General features: G+C 31.8%; 1 protein-coding gene across 3 annotated transcripts in view; it reads right to left on the bottom strand.

Annotated features, from left to right (window-relative positions):
* Positions 1 to 7914: 7914 nt before the first annotated feature.
* LOC101890429 (acetylcholinesterase-like) overlaps positions 7915 to 19723 on the bottom strand; it is a 276027-nt gene continuing 264218 nt past the window's right edge. For 2 of the 3 annotated variants that reach the window (XM_059127903.1, XM_059127902.1), the window contains one exon: positions 7915 to 16145. In XM_059127903.1, coding sequence (XP_058983886.1) covers positions 16021 to 16145 — 125 coding nt within the window. In that variant the 3' untranslated portion in view covers positions 7915 to 16020. 3 annotated transcript variants of the gene reach the window in all.

Genomic DNA, 19723 nt, shown 5'->3' with positions numbered 1-19723 from the left:
ATTCGGTCGTATGTGCCAAATTCCATCCCATTTGAGCAAATATTAGACGTTTGGTGGACAAAAAAAGGTAAATCGGACGAAGTTATATATGGGAGCTATATCCAAATCTTAACCAATTTCTGAGCTGTATTTGATATTTTTCCCCAAATATTGTTGTTACAGAGTGCATATTACGGCTGCCGAGGACAAAAATAACAAATCGGATGAACAATATATATGGGAGCTATAGCTATATCTGAACCGATTTCAATCAAATATGTCATACTTATTTTCAGGTCCAATCTAATCGTACGGATCGTATTCCATACTATTCGGACTGATATTACACGTTTGGTGCACAATAAAAGGCAAATCGGACGAAGATATATATGGGAGCTATACTTAAATTTTGACCGATTATCTCCAATTCGTCCTTGGGCCAAAAAGAAATGATTTGTGCAAAATTTCATCTGGATAGGGCAATAAATGCGAACTGTACTTTGTTTACAAAAATAGATGGACAGACGGACATGCATAAATCGACTCAGAATGTGATTCTATGCAGATCATTAAAAGGAACTATGGGTCTATCTCGTTTCCTTTTGCTTGTTACAAACAAATGCACAAAGACATAATACCTTGACCACCTTGTGGTGTAGGGTATAAAGATGGAAAAATAATTATTCTCCTCAATCTGTAGATGATCTTTCGGTCTTATATCTACAGTACAGTATTCGATAGGAAAAAAATCTATGGGTCTTTTATCTATGTAAGAGTCTTTGATCTATGGAAAACTTGCAGGTCTTCTTTCTATTAAAGACCTTCTATCTATAGAAGATTACTTGGTATTTACTCATTTTTTCGAAAATATGCCTAAGCTTACCACTACTACAAAACTGTATTTTCATTTTTATGCACAGAGTGCATAAAATACATTCGTTGCAATTGTCGTGAGTCGTATGATTTTCTCCTTATTGGCTTGTTCTTGGAAAAATATGATTAAAATAAATTAAAAACCAATATTCCAATTTTTATGGAAAGCATTCATAAAATATAGAAAACATAGGCAGAATTTTTGAACACTGTTTTATATATTGAATTCGAAATTGATAAGATTTTGTCTTGAGAAATCAAAAAAAAAAAAAAAAAAAATGTTCTTACTTTTATGAATACAATTCATAAGATGAAGTAAATATTTATAGCATTTTCAAACTCTATTCGTAAACTATATGAGATCGAATGTGTGTGTTAATAGCATTCTCTTAATGAAGTATGGAAGTATGTGAAAATAAATTAAGAACAATATTCCTAGTTTTTTGAATACAATTCATAAATAGAAGAAAACGAAGGCGTATTTTTTCAACACTTTCTTCAACTGTATGAACTCAATTCTATGCCAATCGCATTTTTCGTTTAAAAAATTTTAAAAATTCAAATTCTTTAAGAGCTAATAATGGAAGAAGAGTTTTTAGGATATGTGGAAAGAAATCAAAAAAAAAAAAAAAAAAAAAAATACTCCTACTTTTATGAATACAATTCATAAGATGAAGAAAACATTGGCAGCACTTTCAAACCCTATAATACATGGTATGAGTTCGATTGTGTATTATTGTGCATTTTCTTGGGGAAGTGTGTTTTCCATAGTATGTGAAAATAACTTAAAAACAATATTCCTATTTTTATGAACAGCATTCTTAAAATGAAGAAAACATAGACCATACCCATTAAATGTGGGTTTTTTAGTTCTGTGTTAATGGCATTCTGGAGAATTGTATCTACTTTTATGAACAATATTCATATTCCATAGTATGTGAAAATAACTTAAAAACAATATTCCTATTTTTATGAACAGCATTCTTAAAATGAAGAAAATATAGACCGTACTTATTAAATTTGAGGGGTTTTTAGGTCTGTGTTAATGGCATTCTATTGGAGAATTATCTCTACTTTGATGAACAATATTCATAAAATGAAGAAATCACAGGCAGCCTTTTTTTGAAAACATGTATTGTATGAATTGGATTTTATGCTAATGGCAAAATTGCTTTACCGACATTGTTTTAGGGAAATTGTTTTCAGAAATAGTCTAGAATTAGTCAAGACCTATTTTGGAATACCGAAATGTGCAAAAAATTTTCAAATAGTACCTCTGTTAATTTAACCCAAAACATCAAAAAATTAAAGCCCTAAGGGGTTTCTGCTATTGGACATTACTGTGCTTTGTTTTCATACAAAAAAAAAAAATTACTTTGTAAAATGATCTGCTTGGTTTGTTCTCAATAATGTTTTTTTTTCATTACATTAGCTTAATTGTGGTAGATTTCATTTTCTTAATCAATTGTTTAAATAAAATAATAGGCCATAAATTGATATGTATTTGATAATATTTATACATCAAAACCATTTATTTAATGTTGAATTTTTCCCCATCCTGTTGTTGTTGTTTTTTGTTTCTTAATTTATGGTTTTGTTGTTGGTTTACTTTTTGTATTTCATTCAAATGCATTATTTTCTGTGTGTTTGTGGATTTTTTTTTTTCATTTATAGGATTTTTGTGATTGGGATAGAAAAAATGTATCAAGAAGTTTTTAGTTTTTTTTTTTTTTTGGTTTCCTAATTTTTTTTCTGCGGTGCAAATCTTGTCAAACTGTGTCAATTTATTCCTTGAAGAATTTTTTGTTGTTTTTTATTTTCTATTTTGTGTGGCATTTATTGTTTTTTTCTTGTTTTTTTTTTTTAATCTTAATTTGTATGTTTTTGTGTGTCTTCTTTATTATCAGATGTCGTAGCTGATATAAAAAATATTAAATTGAAAAATAAAAATAAAAAACCTTTTTTTGCTATTTTAGCTAAGAAAATAATTAAGAAATAAATCATTTTTTTTTATTTTTAATATGTTTTTGTAACAGATTTTATATTTAATACTAATATTCTTATATACACTTAACTACTTTCAATTATTTTAGGTTTATTTTCAAAGGATTTATTTTTTGTTCAAAGGGATTGTGGGCTTTAAAAACCGATAGCTGTTTCCAATCCCAAACCATTTTTCCATTGGTTTGTAAAATTGAGGAAAAGAGCCTTGCTGTGGCCCAAAACATATTTCTAAGGTGAAATTTCTCATGGAAATGCCAAAAAAGAGTTTAGAATTTGTTATTATTATATAAAATACACATTTTTTTTTGTTAGAAAATTATACAAATTATTTTGTCCATTGTGTGTACGTGTGTGTGTGTTTTGCTTTTCTCTTTATTGGGATTGTGAAAAAATAACCGATTCTCATTTAAGTAGAAAATTTCTCTTTTTTTTAAGGCGAAATATTTTATATTGTCAAATTGATTAATTTTTTTGTTTGGCTTGAGCCGAAAACCATGCACAAAAAAATCGACAAAATATATTTCCAAAAATGTTGTTTTGTTTAGTTTCCGTTCCGTTTTGGTTTGGTTTTATAATTTCAATTACATAGTTATTGTTTCAAAATTTTCGTATTGATTTTGTTGTTGTTCTTTTCTCTTAAAAATAAAAGACATTTCACGATTGCATCAAAATTCATGGGAAATCATTTTTTTGGTTTTTTGGAGGCATGCATGATCTGCGGAATATTCAATGCAAAAATGAAATATCTTGTGGAAATTCTAATAGCACTTAAGACGAAGGAAAGAGAGGGAAAATGAGATAAAATAATAAGAAGTTAATTTATATTTTTCTTTAATTTATTTTTTTTTTGTTTAAAGTAGTGTCTTGTTTTTATTCCTTTTAATTTTAGATATTTTCTTATTTTCATGTATAAAAAATATAAATTTTTTATATATATTTTTGTTTGTGATTAGTTTGTTTTTAATTCTACTTTTTTTTTGGTTTAATTTATTTGTTCTCATAATATTTGTTTGGGAATTTCCAATAGGTCCTTAATTTGGGTTGTTATAGTTAGATTGAGTGCGTGTGGAGGAAGGACATTTTAGGAAATATGCTGAATTTGTTGTTTGATGGCTACAATCATATGCCAAGGGAAGCATATTGGATACAATGACCTTCCATCGTTGATTTTAAGTAGTTTATTAAAATATTGCATTAGAAAAAAAATATATAAAAAATTATTTTTCCTTAAAATTATAAATTAAAAAAAAGCAAAATTGTATATTGAAATCAATAAAAATAAAATAAATTCATTTAAATGACAAAAGTGGAGACAAATTTTTGTAACATTTGCCAAATTAATAAGCTGGATAGGACCCAATTCACACATAGAAATTTTGCCGTAAAGGAAAGTGAGTGTTTGGAAGACAGGGCCGACAAAAATGTGACAAGTACTTCTTTTCACTTCCTTCGTTGTTTCAAGCAAATTTACAACGTGTAAATTGGTTTTAAGATATCGCAAATTTTAAAATAATCGCTCATCTTGTTTCGCTGTTTATGAGGGATATAAATACTGAAAATTGCGAACCTTTGTAGGGGATGTACAAGATCTTGTGTGTTAGTAAAAATATTGGAATGTGTGAAATTTAAAAAGAATCGGATGCTTATCTTTCGCTTTTTATGAGCGATCATATGTTGGTAATAATATTGAGATGTGTCAAATTTGATGTTGTAGTATAAATATTGGAATTTGCGAAGTTTAGAAGGAATCGGGTGCTTAATTCGCTTTTTACGAGAGATGTGACTATTCAAAATTTGGAATCGTTGTGGAGAAGGTACCAGAAGGAGTAGACCTATATATTCCATCTTCACACCAAATAGTTCGTTAATAAAAATATTTCACGTTTATGTGCATTTTGTTAATCTGAATGATACCAGAAGGAGTCGACCTATATATTCCATCTTTCGTTAATAAAAATATCGGGATGGGTGAAGTATAAAGAGAATCAGATGCTTATTTCATTTTTATGACCATTTGGTTATTGAAAATTTTGCCACCTCTGTGTGTGGGAAGTACCAGAAGGAATGTGCCCATATTGCTCACATCCGAACTTTATCTAAGTTTGATAATAATATGTACCAAGTTTGGGCCAAAACCCTTCGAGTGTTATCGTGCGCACCCTCGATCGACTTCAAATGTCCTGAAACGGTTTTGGTCCCAAGAGACATAGGATATAAAACCGTTATTTCGTTTAGGCACGTTTTGGCCACATCAAATATTATACCCTACAACACTATGTGTTGTATTCGTTTCCCACATAGGAAATTATATCTTCCTATCTCGCCGAGTTGAGTCGATCTAGCTATGTATGTCCGTCCGTCTGTCCATCTTAATTTTTAATCACGCTACAGGTCGCAATTAAGGCCCGTTCCTTAAATTTTTGCATGGAGGTGGGGTTATGGTCAGAATACTTTTGGAGATCATCGCATAATATTTAGGGGTTGAAATGGATCAAAAACAGAAAAATGTCCTGATTTTGCAGTTGCTCTACAGGTCGCAATTATAGACCAATCGACGCGGAAGTTTGAATGAAGCTAGAACTTAGGGCTGGGCAGAAGCCTTCCAATTTTGATGGTCATCAGGTAATGTTTAGTGGGTGAAATAGACCATAACATTTGTGTTAAATAAAAGTCTAATATTCCATTAAACCGCGAATATCTTTAATCCCTGCGAAATAGACGAAAATGTCAATTGTGACAGTTACGTTGATGTCGGTAGTAAGGATATCGGATATATATAGCGAAATATATACAATGTATATATACATAAAGATGTTCGCAATATATCTATGGGTGGAAATAGGCCAACAACTAACAATGTTCTTGATTTTGCAGCCGTTATAAGGTCACAAATAGAAACCAAAGGACACGATATCTCGTATGAAATTATAGTTTAGGACAGCGAGTAGAATGAGCCACTACTTTTGTGTGAAAAAATACCAACATTTCAATTCTACCGAAACGCTGAAAATAACTTACGAGCGAAATCAAAAATACACAAAAGGCTTTTTTATGCTGATTTCATTGACGAATGTAGCCAAATATCGTAGACAAGCAAATCATATATATGAGATACAGAGGGTCCTCTTGCTTTTGGAGATGATCCCAAAATATGTGACCCAAAATCAGAAAAAGTTTCCTGATCACACAATGCTCCATGACATAATTTCAAAAGCGATATCTTCCAATAAGGATTTAGACATAAGGGAGCTTCTAACACATTGTAGTGTTGTAGGGTATCACATGGTCGGCCCCGCACGACTATAGCCTTGCTTACTTGTTTTTGTTTTAAGCTTAGCCACTAAACTGCTTCCCTCAGAAAGCCACCCGGTTTAGCTCTAAGGGAACTCCGACGATAAATGCAAATTACCTTAATATGTATGTTATTCTTCTAAGATCACGTTTTCCCCTTAACAAAGAGGCAAATTTCCAATTAGTTAAAACAACAGATATTTGAACTAGATGGCCCTTTTCCTTCATAACTAACCTCATTCAAGATTTAGTTTGTTTAGCTGAGGGACGGTTCTCAGACGTTGCAAAGTTGTTTATTTCTTTGAAAAGGTTACTTCTTCAATGACTGAGAATGTTTGTCATTTAACGAAGCTCTGTCAATCATTTGCAAATAGTCTCCACATGTAAACCAAACAAGTTAAAGAGTATCAGAAGGGATTGCGGACAGACAGAAAAGACTAAATGGAATCGGGTGTTAATTTCGCGTGCTTTGTGAGATTCATTGATATTCAAAATTTCGACGTTTAGTGGGGGAGGTACTTGATTAAGTGGCCTGATATTATCCATTTTTACACCAGACCTAGACCTAACGCAAATATTAGGATTTGCAAAGTTGGATCAAAATTGGATTATCGATTCGCTTCCTGTGCGCTTTTTGTTTGAAAATTTCGACTTTTTTGGGGTGGGGGTTTACTAAAAGAAGTGGATCGATATATTCCATTTTTATACCAGACCTTGGGTTTATATAATACATTTACATCACTTACATCACTTTTTAAAAGACTTGTAATTATTGAAAATTTTGACCCTTTGTGTGGGAGGTACTTGATGGAATACCTGATCTAGAACTCACGCAAATATTAGAATTTACAAAGCTGGAACAAAATCTGATTATCGCTTTTCTTTTGGTGCAGAAAATATTTCTTTGAAAATTTCGGTCTTGTGTGGGGGAGGTGCCGATATTGCCCCATCTCGATCTAAGTTTAGCAAAAATATTATGATGTACCAAGCTTGGACCAAATCGTATACTCCTTCCGAGCACCAGCCAGGCAGATGGACGGACATCACTAGATCGACTCCAAATGTCCTGAAACGGATTTGGTCCAAAGAGACCTAGGGTCTAAAATCGTTATTTCCAGTAGGCACGTTTCGGCCGTATGAAATGATATATACCCTCTCTAGCCATATGGCTGTGGGTATAAAAAGCTAGCTTATTTGCTTTTATCGGGGGGGTATTTCAATAACCTTCATAGTTTCCGGGAAGACCGTCGTCTCTCGATGGTATGCCTCATTATTGCCTTAAACTTGAAAAGTAATAAATAATAATCTAAATAACATAAATCTAATGCAACAAAACAATCTAAAACTAAAATAATTAAAAAAAATGGAGTAATATTTTTTTTGGTAAAGTTTTCAATTTTATTTAATTGGTATGTGATTTTGAGTTTTTTTTGTTTGTTTTATTTATTAATAGAATTAATTATCAAAAGCCTTTGAGACCTGCTTTACATAAAAAATGTATATTCGGTTTAATTAATTTTTTTTTGTCCAAATATATAAAGCATTGATTTATTATTATTTTTTTTTTTTAAATTACAATTGATGAAGAGAATAATGTGAAAGTGGTGAGTGGAAAAGGGTGTAATTATTAATTGTAATTATTTATTGTTTATTGTAATTACTTAGCCGGTATATATGTTATTGTTATTTTCGGTTTCATTTCTGTTTTTACTAAAAAGGTTACAATTTATGTGAAATGAGTTTTTGCAGTTTTATTTTCTGTTCTAATTTTAATTTTTATTTTTATTTTGTTTTAAAAGCGAACATCGCTCATTGAAATTATTTATCAGTTTTGTTTTTCTTGTTGTTCTTCATATTTGTTTTATTGTTTGTTTTAGTTTTATGAGTATAACTAAACTCTAAAGTAATTTGGTTGGTTTTATTTCACATTTTAGTTTGTTGTTTTTCTTTTTTGTTATAATGTTTCGTTAATATTTGTTGTTGTTGTTTTTGTTTTTCTCTTTGTAATGAAAGTAATATCCATCTATCCATTAAATATGGTTGATATGCATTCATATATATGTATATATATTTGTTGTAATTGTATTTTTTTTTTAGTTTTTGTCTTATTTTAATAATATTTTTTTATGTCTTTCTTTTTTTTTTTTTTGTAATATATATAATATGTTTCTTTAATAGTTGCAATAGATATGCGTTTTTTATTTTCTTTTTTATTGTTTTATTTTGTTTTAAAAACTAAGAACATTTTATTTTGGATTTCTTCCGCTAATACCATTTAAATAGCAATTTACTTTTATATATATTTTTCCATAATACATTTAATTAATATAAGGAGTTATTATTATTTTTTTGGTTTTTATCTATAAATATTATTGTTAGTTCTTTTTACGGTTTTTTTATTTTTTGTTAAATACAATTACAGACATACCTTATTGTGTGGTTTGGGTTTTAGTTTAGATTTTATTATTTTTTATTGTTTAAAGCCAATTTGTATTTATTTTAACTTTTGTAAATATTGATATGTTATTTTTTTTAATTAAGAAGGAACAAATAAAATTGTGAATACTAAAAGAAAATAACAAAATATTTATATTTTTGTGAAAATATTAACATTTGCAGAAAATTTAAGGGATAGATCTAAAGATTTTAACCGAATCGATGCAAGTTATATTTAAAGGGAAAATATTGAAAATTATTTCAAATTGAGCAATGTAAATGAAAAACAAGTTAAAAAAGTATCAGTCGGTTTAACCGACAGATGTATACCCTCAGCCAATGTTCGATTTTTAAATATATTTTGACTGCTGTTACGATTATTCAAATTTTTCACCCTCTATGGAGTAGGTTCCGAAGGAATGGGCCAATATTGTCCATTTCGTATCGGACCCAAATAAATATGATATAAATATTCCGACGTTTCAGGTCTCGACTACATCGGTTACATCCTTCATTATGAGATATGTGATAATTTTTAGAAAAATCGCTGACTTGTTTCGCAAGTTATGACCGATATAAGTATTGAAAATTATGATCCTTTGTGGGTAAGGTACCAGAAGGGATTCGCAGATATATATCATATTCATATCTTGTCTTAGCAAAAAAAAAAAAAAAAAAAATTCTTCGCTTTATTTGAGAGTTTTGTTTTTCAAAATGTTGAACCATATGTAAGGGGGAAGTACTCGAAGAAATGGTTCGATCTATACCATCTTTGTAACAGATCTTGTGTTGATAGAAATATTCAGATGTGCTAAGTGTAAATGGAATCTAAAGTTATTTCCGCTTTTTATGAGCTCCATGGGTATTCAAAATTTCGACCTTTTGTGGGGGAGGTACCAGAAGGAGTGGACCTATATATTCTATGTTAACACCAAGTCTTGGGTTTATAAAAATATTGGGATGTGTGAAATTTTAACACAATCGGAACCTTTTTGGGGGGAAGGTACTTGATGGAGTGGACCAATATTGTCCATTTTTGAAAATTTCGGCCTTTTGTAGGGGATGTACCAGAAGGAGTGGACCCATATATTCCATGTTAACACCAGATCTTGAGTATATTGGGATGTGTGAAATTTTAAGACAATCGGACTCTTACATCACATTTTGTAAGAGTTGTAATTATTCAAAATTTTGACCCTTTGTGGGGGAGGTACTTGATGGAGTGAACCGATATAATCCATTTTTACACCTGACCTAGAACTAACGCAAATATTAGGATTTGAAAAGTTGGAGCAAAATCGGATTATCCGTTCTCTTTCTGTGTAATAATTTTTTTTTTGAAAATTTCGACCTTTTGTGGGCGTGGTACCAGAAGGAGTATACCGATGTATTCCATCTTATTACCAGACCTTGGGTTAATAAAAATATTGGGATGTGTGAAATTTTAAGACAATCGGACACGTACATCAAGTTTTATAAGGGTTGTAATTATTCAAAATGTTGACCCTTTTTGAAAGAGGGACTTGATAGAGTGGACCGATATTGTTTATTTTCGCACCTAACCTAGCACTGATGTTAATATTAGGAGTTGAAAAGTTGGAGCTAAGTCGGATAATCCTTTCTCTTTTTTGTGAAGAAAATATTTTTTTTTTTTTTTGAAAATTTCGACCTTTTGTGGGGGAGGTACCAGAAGGAATGTGTCGACATTGCCCATCTCCGAACTCGATCTAAGTTTGACAAAAATATTAGCATGTACCAAGTTTGTACCAAATAAAATACTCCCTCCGAGAGTTATCCTGCGCACCAGCCAACCATACAGACAGACGGACGGACGAACATCGCTAGATCGACTCCAAGTGTCCTGAAACGGATTTGGTCAAAAAGAGACCTAGGGTCTAAAACTAGGCACGTTTTGACTGTATCAAATGATATATACCCTCTCTAGCCATATGCTTGAGGGTATAACTAGCCATACGGCTGAGGGTATAACTATCCATATGGCTGAGGGTATAATTAAAACATAGAAAAATTGTTTAACTGCAACAAGTTTTATTTTTAATTTAGCAATAGAGCTTAAAGCTAACCCATCGAGGAAAGTGTTATAATTTTTTGATAATTCATTTTTTTATTATTATTTTTTATTGAGAGAGATAAATAAAATTTAGCAGAAACCAAAATAAGAGACTAACAATTTTCATTAAAGCAGTTGCAATTTATTTTGTGGGGCGTTAGTTTTCAATAACTAAAGCTCAAAAGTGTTCTTACAATTTTGGGCTATGCTTTGAAACGAGCTCCCAATAGACTAATTCTAATAATATGTGTTTATTTGTATGGTTTGTGTAATACAAATACGACATGCTTCAAATATTTTGTTCTTTAAAATTTTGAATTGTCATATCGTTGCTTAATCCAAATTTAATATTTCTATTATTATTGTTTGTAAATTTTACCTTTACACATTATTTATTTTTTGCTTATCAAAACAAAAAGAAGAGTGGCTAACATGTTTTAAAAATGAAAAATTGTTTTAAGGGCTTTGATTTTCTCAAAACCTGCCACTCCCAAAAGCGTGTACAAAAAGGGATTTCAATTTATTTAGTTTTATTCTCTTTTTATCAATTATTCTCTAAGAGGAGGAGTAGGGGATTTTCCTCAATATCAATTAATAATATTATAAAATCTGTTTTTATTTTGGTTTTTCCTTGGGTGAGTACAAAAAAAAATATATTTGTTCCTTCCATCTAGCGAGGGAGGGAGGGAAGGAGATTTTCCATCGTCTTTGTCATATTTTTGTTTTATTTTTTTTTTTTATTATCAAAAAAATTGTCATAATTTTGTTTGGATTTGTGCAATTTGATATGCTTTTTACTATAAAAAGGAGTTTGCTTTCGTCAATTGGAATTTATGTACTTTTCGTCTAAAAAAAATCGTTTCTCTTTTGCAAAAACTGTTCTGAGTTGGCTTTAATTTAAACCCCCTTTTTGCGGGGGTCTTGGCTCCATAATTATGAAATAGAGTCAATTTTTGGCTTTCGGATTTATTTCTCTATTTCTTTGAGGAGTAGGACAAAAATCATATAACGACACGTTTCAAATGTTACCAATTACACAATGCAAACACAGTTTAAAAAAACTATATAATGTGTCTTTTTTAACTTGGATGTAGTTTGACAAATTTAAGAAAAGTTTTGAAAGTAAAAATATGGCAGCATTGTTATTTAACATGGTAGAATCAAGAAGGTAAATTCATGCAATCATATGTTTACAATTTTTTCAAAATTGTCCATTTGACATCTTCTCATTGTCAAAATTTCAACAAAATTTTGACAGATATACATTTCAATACAAAAAAAAAAAAAAATAAGAGAAACGTATTTTTTGAATTTGAAAGTATGAAAATATATCTATGCAAGAAAAATGATTCTGGCGGGAATGATTATTTTTCATTGTTCCCAAATCCAAAGAAGAGTGTAAATGATGGTGCCAAGCATGTGGTTCATATATTACATGATATATGATGATTCAAAATTTTAAGGTTTTGTGGGGGACGAACCAATGAACCGATGTATCCCATCTTCACACCACTTGCATTGACGGATTTTAATTGGTTCAATTCGCCTTTTATTGGTGTCATTGTTATTCAAAACGATGACCCGTACTTCCTGTGACATGGGGTTTCGAAAATACTCAAATTTCACTTTTTTCTTTGTTATTTCCAAACTTTGATTCCCTTAGCCGTAGTGTTGGACATACCGCAGCGAAAGAAAAAAAAACTATTAAGAAAAACTTGGATTCACGTAGAGGATGTTGGACGAGAAAATGTCAAGTCTCATTCGAAAGCCGGCTACTTAAAAAGAGTATACAATTTTATAATGGAAAAAGGACAATATCGGCCCCTTTCTTCCAGTGCCTCTAAAGGTTTACAATTCTCAATAATCCTATCTCCAATAAAATGGGAAAAAAATGTCAATTGTCTTCAAATTTCGTATATTCCAATACTACTACTACCGACAAAAAAATCATATTTGAAGAACGGACCACCCCTTCTGGTACCTCCCCCAAACAAAGGTCACAATTACCAATAATTATATCTTTCATAAATTGCGGAATATGAAACATTTAATTGTTGGTAATTGTGACCTTTTGTCGGAGAGGTACCAGGGAAGGGGTGGGACGATATGTATCATCTCACACAAAAGATTTTGTTTTAGTTGAGATATTAAAATGTGCCAAATTTGAAGTTGAATGGACTCTTATTTCCCATTTAATAAGATTTATATTGATTCAAACTTGTGACCCCTTGTGGGAAAGGTACTGGTACTGGATTTTCGCACCTGACCTTGCAATGATTTAAGTATTAGGATTAACAAAAAACCGGATGATCCTTTGTTTTTCTATAAGGCAAATTATTTTCTGTGAAAATTTTGAACAATTGTAGGGGAGGTTCGAGAAGTATCGGGCCAATGTTGTCCATCTCCGAACTGGGTGTTAGTTTGATAATAATATTACGATGTACCAAGTTTGGACCAAAACAGGTACTTTCTTTTAGAGTTATCGTGCGCACCAGCCAGACAGATACACAAACGGAACTTATAAATCGACTCCAAATGTTCTGAAATGGATTAGGTGCAAAAGAGACCAAGAATCTAAAACCGTTATTTTGATGAGGCCCGTATGGCCGTATCAAATAACATATACCCTCTGTACTCATATGGCTGAGAGTATAAACAATATAGAAAGTTACAGCCTCATCGCTTCGGGTATAAACCGAACCAAGTTAGGACCATAACGCGTACCCCATTTTATAGAGATTTAAGCATGATTTTTTTTGCTGAATTTTTTTAACTTTTTTGGGGGATCCCAAATGGATGCACCTATATATTCGATGTTCATAATAGCTCAAAAAATAAAACAGAACCAGTAACGAAAGTCTTAAAGTCGGGCGGTGCCGACTTTATGATACCCTACACCACTTTGCATATTTAGTAGAGCTTCACATATCAAATTAAAGTTTTTATGGAGAATTTTTGAGAATTAAATCATACCAACTATGATCAAAGTTATGATTTAAAGTCTAAAAGAACTAATATATGAGGGGAATATCCTCCTCTGAATCGATTTCTATCTCATTTTCCGAGGCACAGTTAACTTGAAATCGGATAAAGATGTATATGGGAGCTATATCCAAATCCGAACAGATCTCGATAAAATTTGGCTAAGGTATTTCTGAGCCATATTTGATATGTGTCCCCAAATATCGTTGTTACTGAGTGCATATTACGCCTGCGGAGGGCAAAAATAATGAAGGTTGAACAGTATATATGGGAGCTATAGCTATATCTAAACCGATTTCGAACAAATTTGGCATACTTATTTTCAGGTCTAATTTGGTCGTATGTGCGAAATTCCATACTATTTGGACTGATATTACACGTTTGGTGCACAATAAAAAGCAGATCAGAAGAAGAAATAATGAAGCTATAAATAAAAATTTTGACCGATTATCTCCAATTTCAATAGGGTTCGTCCTTGGTCCAAATAAATGATTTGTGTAAAATGTCATCTGCATCGGGCAATAAATGCGAGCTGTACACTGTTTACAAAAAACATGGACAGACGGACATGCATAAATCGATTCGGAATGTGATTTTATGCAGATCATCAAAAGGAACTAGGGGTCTATCTCTTTTCCTTTTCCCTGTTACAAACAAATGCACAAAGACCTGATCATCTTGTGGTATAAGGTATAAAAATTGGACCGATTTTTTTCGTTTTCATAATTGCTCTAACTAAGTTAAAAATTACGAAATTTTTTATTGTTCATTTTTTACTTTTGTTTGGAGAATTACTAAAGAGGAGTAGAAAAATATTGTCCAGTTTCGCATCTCATCTAAATATTGTGATATGCCAAGATTTGTATATTTTCGATATCCGTAGGAGTGAACCGATATCGTCTCTTTTTGAACTCGATCCAGGTTTGCTAAAAATACGATGTTGTTCCAAGTATGGACCATGATCCTCAAGAGTTTTTCTCCAGCCATACGGGGATAATAAAATCCATTCGAAGGAATATCGGTTCTTCGGATCGCTTTGGACATATGAAGGCGTTAAAAAATCAATAAAATTTCTTGTGTTTGACTAAATTCGGTCACATGTGCTTCATTGGAAAAAATATTTTTTGTTAAATGTCCTTCCATTGGATTCATATAATTACTATGAAGGCGTATTCAGTCTATGCATGGGAGAAAATAAAGTCTCACTTGGATATCGGACACAAAATATATGATACCATACAACAACCAATTTTGTTTTTTCATAGCACCGTTCTTTCAGCTTTTGGCTCCTCTTAAAAACCTTTGGAGATCGTTTGCCAGCATTTTCGTCTTCTCAGAAAAAACACTGTTGGGCCGACAAGGAACACTGAGAAAAAAAGAGAAAAGTCCTATTCAAATATATTTGCGCTCTCAAATATAGGTGAACATAGAAATAAGAAGTGAGGACTGAAAAAAATATATTTAAAATATGCCTTACCCAGCAAACATATTCATTACATTCGCAGGAACAAGTACTACTTCAATTGACTTTTACTGACCATGGAATAAAAATGTGTTTCGTCTGACATGCTCTAAGTAAAGGAAAAGGTTTGTAACCTGGTTTGTAATGAGTATCTTTGGTGGGTAATTCATCTACAGTTTTTAATATAACAATACCATATTCAAAGTCTTCCTGCCTTTCTTCCATTGAGTGTCAAACTACTCCAAGTTTCATCTTCGCTTCAGTTAAAATATTTTTAGTTGTCTTGTGTCATTTTATTTATTTTTTAAGTTGTGTTTTGTTTGTTTTTTTTTTTATTTCCTAATAAAAAGCTACAAAAATCTCCGGGGGTGGGGGCATTGGTTGCTCAAAAAAACAGGGCAATCTACAAACTTTATTCACCCCAAATTTTAGTCTTTTTTTCAAGTTTTTGTTTGTCGTTCTATTTTACCAAATAACAAAATCAATATCATTTTACAAAATTGCCTACAATTTTCATTTGATTTTGAAACAAAATGTTGTGGATTAATAATAGCATCATGATCCTATGCAGGCGTGACTATCAAATATCTATTATCCAGGGGATTGCGGTCTTGAGTCCCTTAAGGGACAGCATTTTGCGAGTGTTTGGGTATTTATGTTGATTTCTTTTTTCTGGTTTGGCTGTTGCATGTGTTCTTTTCTTTTCGCTACAAATTGTGCTTCATTTATTCATTCTTTCATTTATTCATTATCATTGGCTTTTTTGTTGTTGTCATTACTAAATCTCTTTTAATTTATCTCTTTAAAAATTAATCAATTGTTTTGTTGTATTTAATAATTATTTTTTTTTAATGTTATTGTTATTATTTTTAATTAAATTATGTGTATGTGTGTGGGTGAGTGTTTTGTGCTTTTTGTGCTTTTATTGGAAAATGCTATTGACCATTGTCAGGATTATTGCCACGGCCAGCAATGTCAGCTGTTGCATCTTCATTTCATAGATAGTTGCGGAAGCGGATGTTGAGCTTTTGTTTTCACATTCGGAACCTGCAAGAAAAAAGAAAATTGTACAGTTTATTATTTTCTTTGGGGTTAATGATGATGGATTGTTTTGATATGATTGTTCAAAAATTAATTTTAAATTATATATTTAATAATTAGAATTAAAATTATATACATATCATATAGAAATATTTTGTTTGAAATAAACAAAGCAGAAGCATTTCTAAAAAAGCTTATAATGTTGAAATTTTCTTAAATTGAAATATTTTTTTCTTCAGCTTTATCTGGTGGATAATAAGGTAAGGATTATTTTGTTAAATCTAATGTATATATACAACATTTTCAACCAACCAACCAAAAGTTTTAAATTGAAGTATCGATGATACTCATACAACAACATATTTATATAGCTTTGTGATGGAAACCACTTCGATTCGATTTATATTGAATCGAAACTACAGATATCTTAGATGATCTAATATATACCGATATCTTGATAAACAATTTTCCTTCTTAGGCTGTAGAATCCATTAGAACTTCAAATACCAAATTTGAAACAACTCCTGTGAATAATGTCGCTAAAATTATCAAAATACCGATTATATGGGGGCTATACCAAAACGTGGACCTGCACAGACAATTTTCTGTCTTAGGCTGTAGTATCCATTATGAACTTCAAATACCAAATTTTAAACAATTCCGGTGAATAATGTCGCTAAAATTATCAAAATACCGAAAATCGGGAGCTACCATTATATGGGGGCTATACCAAATCGTGGACCTGCACAGACAATTTTCTGTCTTAGGCTGTAGTATCCATTATGAACTTCAAATACCAAATTTTAAACAATTCCGGTGAATAATGTCGCTAAAATCGTCAAAATACCGAATATCGGGAGGTACCGTTATATGGGGGCTATACCAAAACGTGTACCTACATGGGTCATTTTCAATACCAAAAGTCCTGCAGACATAATATACATTTGAGTTAAATTTTATCAACCTACTTCATTTCGTTCGGAAGCTAGAGTGATTTCCACTGACGGACAGATGGGCGGACATCGACATAGTATGTTACGCTAATTAAGAATATATATACTTTATGTATATTCCGAAGTGTTACAAACGTAATGGCGTACTCAATTTACCCTTCATACTATGGTGGATGGTACTACAAGGAAAAATGGAAAAACTGCAAAAATCGGAAAAAAAAATCGAAACCTTTTTGATGCTGTTTGGTACGTAGTTTTATCTAGTGAAGCGAAAAGTTTCGACGAAGAAAGATTAAAAACATTCATAGTTTCTATACCCTCCACCATACTATTGAGTCTTTCGGTATACCACCTCCGGTGGGAGAACAGTGATTTTAGTAACATTTATTAATGAAATTTAGTATTTGACACTCGCAATAATATAACATTTTCCGTAACAGAGTATTTTCCATGCAGGCTCACGTGTAACAGTTCTGCCTACTTTATGATGTTTTAAACGGTTTTATTTAGCTCACCCCCTTTGGTTTTATACCCTCCACCTTAGTATGGAGGGTATATTAAGTTTGTCATTCCGATTGTAATACCTCGAAATACACATTTTAGACCCCACAAAATATATATATCTTATTGATCAGCATAAAATTCTAAGTCGATTTAACGATGTCCGTCCATCTGTCCGTCTGTGGAAATCACATTAGCTTCCGAACGAATTGAAGTAGAATGATAAAATTTTACTCAAATGTATGTTTTGTCTACAGGACTTTTGGTATTGAAAATGGGCTATGTAGGTCCACGTTTTGTTATAGCCCCCATATAAAGGTAGCTCCCGATATTCGGCATTTTGATGATTTTAGCAAATTTATTCACTGGAATTGTTCCAAATTTGGTATTTGAAGTTAGTAATGAATGTGACAGCCTAAGACAGAAAATTGTCTGTGCAGGTCCACCTCTTCGTAGAACCCCCATTTAACGATACCTCCCCATATTCGGTATTTTAATAATTTTATCGACACTTTTCACCGGAATTGTTGCAAATTTGGTATTTGAAGATGGTAATGAATAGTACAGCCTAATACAGAAAATTGTCTGGGCAGGCCCACGTCGTCGTATAGGCCCCATATAACGGTACCTCCCGATATTCGGTATTTTGATGATTTTAGCAAATTTATTCACTGGAATTGTTCCAAATTTGGTATTTGAAGTTAGTAATGAATGGGACAGCCTAAGACAGAAAATTGTCTGTGCAGGTCCACCTCTTCGTAGAACCCCCATTTAACGATACCTCCCCATATTCGGTATTTTAATAATTTTATCGACACTTTTCACCGGAATTGTTGAAAATTTGGTATTGGAAGATGGTAATGAATAGTACAGCCTAATACAGAAAATTGTCTGGGCAGGCCCGCGTCTTCGTATAGCCGCCATATAACGGTACCTCCCGGTATTCTATATTTTAATAATTTTAGCGAAAATTTTCACCGGAATTATTTCAAATTTGGTATTTGAAGTTCATAATGGATACTACAGCCTAGGACAGAAAATTGTCTGTGCAGGTCCACCTCTTCGTAGAGCCCCCATTTAACGATACCTCCCCATATTCGGTATTTTAATAATTTTATCGACATTTTTCACCGGAATTGTTGCAAATTTGGTATTTGAAGTTGGTAATGAATAATACAGCCTAAGACAGAAAATTGTCTGGGCAGGCCCACGTCTTCGTATAGCCTCAATATAACGGTACCTCCCGATATTCGGTATTTTGATGATTTTAGCAAATTTATTCACTGTAATTGTTCCAAATTTGGTGTTTGAAGTTAGTAATAAATGGTACAGCATAAGACAGAAAATTGTCTGTGCAGGTCGGCGTCTTCGTAGAGCCCCATTTAACGGTACCTCCCGATATTCGGTATTTTGATGATTTTAGCGACATTATTCACCGGAATTGTTTAAAATTTGGTATTTGAAGTTCGTAATGTATACTACAGCCTAAGACTGAAAACTGTGCAGGCCCACGTCTTCGTGTAGCCCCATATAACGGTATCTCCCGATATTTGTGCAAGTCTGTGCAGGTAGGAGTTCAATGGAGCGCTGATTAAGGTGGAACTAAATATGACAGCTAACACTGGTCTTGTTCTGGTTACTTTATTTTGACGTACATTTTCATATTTTATATGTTTTCTTTAATATTTCCTTCATTCGGTATATTATTTCATTGTTTTTTTTTTTTTTTTTTTTTTTTTAAAGTAAAGATAATTGTAATATTTTTTAAATGATTAAATTAATTAAGTTAAGTACTGCTTTAGCATCTTTAACATATTATAAACATTCATGTATCTAAATAAGGCCAATATTTCCTTTAAAAAAGTACTTAATTAAAAACAAGTAAGCAAAGGCTATAGTCGTGCGTGGCCGACCATGTGATACCCTACAACACTACAATATTTTAGAAGGCCCCTTATGTCCAAATCCATTTTGGAAGATTTCGCTTTTGATATTATGTCATAGAACACTGCCCAGATATTACCCTTAGCTTTTTGACCAAGGAAATTTGCCCAATAGTTATGCACTCTGTCGTGCTGTTAGTTGTTGTGGTCCATTTTACAGTTGTGGTCCATTTTACAATGGTCGTTC

This window comes from Musca domestica, unplaced genomic scaffold (assembly GCF_030504385.1).
Source record: "Musca domestica strain aabys unplaced genomic scaffold, Musca_domestica.polishedcontigs.V.1.1 49, whole genome shotgun sequence".
Taxonomy (NCBI): Eukaryota; Metazoa; Arthropoda; class Insecta; order Diptera; family Muscidae; genus Musca; species Musca domestica.
The sequence above is the reverse complement of the archived record's forward strand: the minus strand, read 5'-3'. Positions and strand labels throughout refer to the sequence as shown.